Raw genomic sequence first — 2,395 nt, forward strand, 5'->3', positions numbered from 1 at the left:
ATTTGTGCAGGCTTACCTCTCACTCAATCAAAACGTTTTTTGATTTTTTTCTGAGAGTCAAGCACTTTGATTTAATCCACCTGAGCCAGTGTCCTACTGAGGGCTTGGGTTTTTTTTAAACGAGACACACAGGAAAACAATAACAGCCGTGAATAAACGTGATAAATCGGTACATGAAATACCCTTCCCCTTTACCTCCTCGCGCCCCCCCCCCCACCAAAACACACACATTAAATTCAGCTAGGAGACTACTGAATAAGCCTAGGGTGACGAAGGCTCAGACCAGCCCCCTGCTATGTGGCTGCTCGGCTCAGGGAAAGACATCACACCGTCCTCCAGTAGAGTCAGTTCCTCCATGCCCTGCAAGTGGGGTGCTTGCTGGAACAGCCCCAAAAGGCTCCCCCGTGATGCCACGCCTGTTTGCTGCAGGCCTTGCTCCCCCAAGACCTTGACAAGGAAGTTGATGTACCTCATCGCCAGTCTGAGGGTTTCATTCTTGCTCAGCTTTTTGTCTGGCGGGTGAGTCGGAATAAGCTTCCTCAGTTTGGCAAAGGCGCTGTTGACGTTCTGCTGCCTCCACCGTTCCCTGGAATTCGTGAAGACCTTTCTGGTCATTCTGAGGTTCCTGAGGTGGATAAAAATGACCATCAAAATTTCAATCGATTTAGCCCTATTTTAAGGCTGCTGGTATATGAGATCGGGGAAGCTACATATACTCACAAATTGGTTATCCTCTTGGGGTGGCTGCATTCACTGTCTCTAAAGGAAGACCCCAACCATTGCATAGAGTACTCTTAGTAAAGTTTGGATCTAGTAGGTTTCATTAAAAAATATCATTACTCTGACTCCATATGTACATATGGGAACGCCTCTTGGAGGAGGTGATTTTTAAGTAAGGTTTTGAAGAGGGAAAGAGAATCAGTTTGGCGGAGGTGAGGAGGGAGGGCGTTCCAGGACCGCGGGAGGACGTGACCCAGGGGTCGACGGCGGGATAGGCGAGACCGAGGGACAGTGAGGAGGTGGGTGGCAGAGGAGCGGAGCGTGCGGGGTGGGCGGTAGAAAGAGAGAAGGGAGGAGAGGTAGGAAGGGGCAAGGTGATGGAGAGCCTTGAAGCCTAGAGTGAGGAGTTTTTGTTTGGAGCGGAGGTCGATAGGCAACCACTGGAGTTGTTTAAGAAGGGGAGTGACATGCCCAGATCGTCTCTGCAGGAAGATGAGCCGGGCAGCGGAGTGAAGAATAGACCGGAGCGGGGCGAGAGAGGAGGAAGGGAGGTCAGAGAGAAGGCTGACACAGTAGTCTAGCCGGGATATAACGAGAGCCTGTAACAGTAAGGTAGCCATTTGGGTGGAGAGGAAAGGGCGGATCTTGGCGATATTGTAGAGGTGAAACCGGCAGGTCTTGGTAGCGGATAGGATGTGTGGGGTGAACGAGAGAGACGAGTCAAGGATGACACCGAGATTGCGGGCCTGCGGGACGGGAAGGATGGTCGTGCCATCCACGGTGATACTGTGTCACATGTCACACAATACTGTGTCACAGTGTCACACAATAGTGTCACACAATAAGAGAAGCAGCGTGGCTCAGTGGAAAGAGCACGGGCTTTGGAGTCAGGGCTCATGAGTTCGAATCCCAGCTCTGCCACTTGTCGGCTGTGTGACTGTGGGCAAGTCACTTAACTTCTCCGTGCCTCAGTACCCTCATCTGTAAAATGGGGATTAAGACTGTGAGCTCCACGTGGGACAACGTGATTCCCCTATGTCTACCCCAGCGCTTAGAACAGTGCTCGGCACATAGTAAGCGCTTAACAAATACCAACATTAAAGGCTGACACAGTAGTCTAGCCGGGATATAACGAGAGCCCGTAATAGGAAGGTAGCCGTTTGGGTGGAGAGGAAAGGGCGGATCTTGGCGATATTGTAGAGGTGAAACCGGCAGGTCTTGGTAACGGATAGGATGTGTGGGGTGAACGAGAGGGACGAGTCAAGGATGACACCGAGATTGCGGGCCTGCGGGACGGGAAGGATGGTCGTGCCATCCACGGTGATGGAGAAGTCTGGGAGCGGACCGGGCTTGGGAGGGAAGATGAGGAGCTCAGTCTTGCTCATGTTGAGTTTTAGGTGGCGGGCCGACATCCAGGTGGAGACGTCCCGGAGGCAGGAGGAGATGCGAGCCTGAAGGGAGGGGGAGAGGACAGGGGCGGAGATGTAGATCTGCGTGTCATCTGCGTAGAGATGGTAGTCAAAGCCGTGAGAGCGGATGAGTTCACCGAGGGAGTGAGTGTAAAGGAAGTACACTGCAGGGGAAAAATTGTACATTTTAAAAGATAATGGAAGCAAGATGGGCAGCGCTCATTTTGAATTTCCTAGAATTTTGTTTATCTTATTGAGGTGATCTT

The 2,395-nt window shown here is 51.7% G+C and overlaps 1 protein-coding gene across 1 annotated transcript; it reads right to left on the reverse strand.

The window, feature by feature from the left end:
- Positions 1-261: 261 nt before the first annotated feature.
- On the reverse strand, positions 262-615 carry TAL2 (TAL bHLH transcription factor 2). The gene has a single exon (XM_029054625.1). The coding sequence runs from the start codon at positions 613-615 to the stop codon at positions 262-264; it is 354 nt and encodes a 117-aa protein (XP_028910458.1).
- Between the last annotated feature and the right edge of the window lie 1,780 nt (positions 616-2,395).

The sequence above is a fragment of the Ornithorhynchus anatinus genome, chromosome X5 (genome assembly GCF_004115215.2).
Source record: "Ornithorhynchus anatinus isolate Pmale09 chromosome X5, mOrnAna1.pri.v4, whole genome shotgun sequence".
Classification (NCBI taxonomy): domain Eukaryota; kingdom Metazoa; phylum Chordata; class Mammalia; order Monotremata; family Ornithorhynchidae; genus Ornithorhynchus; species Ornithorhynchus anatinus.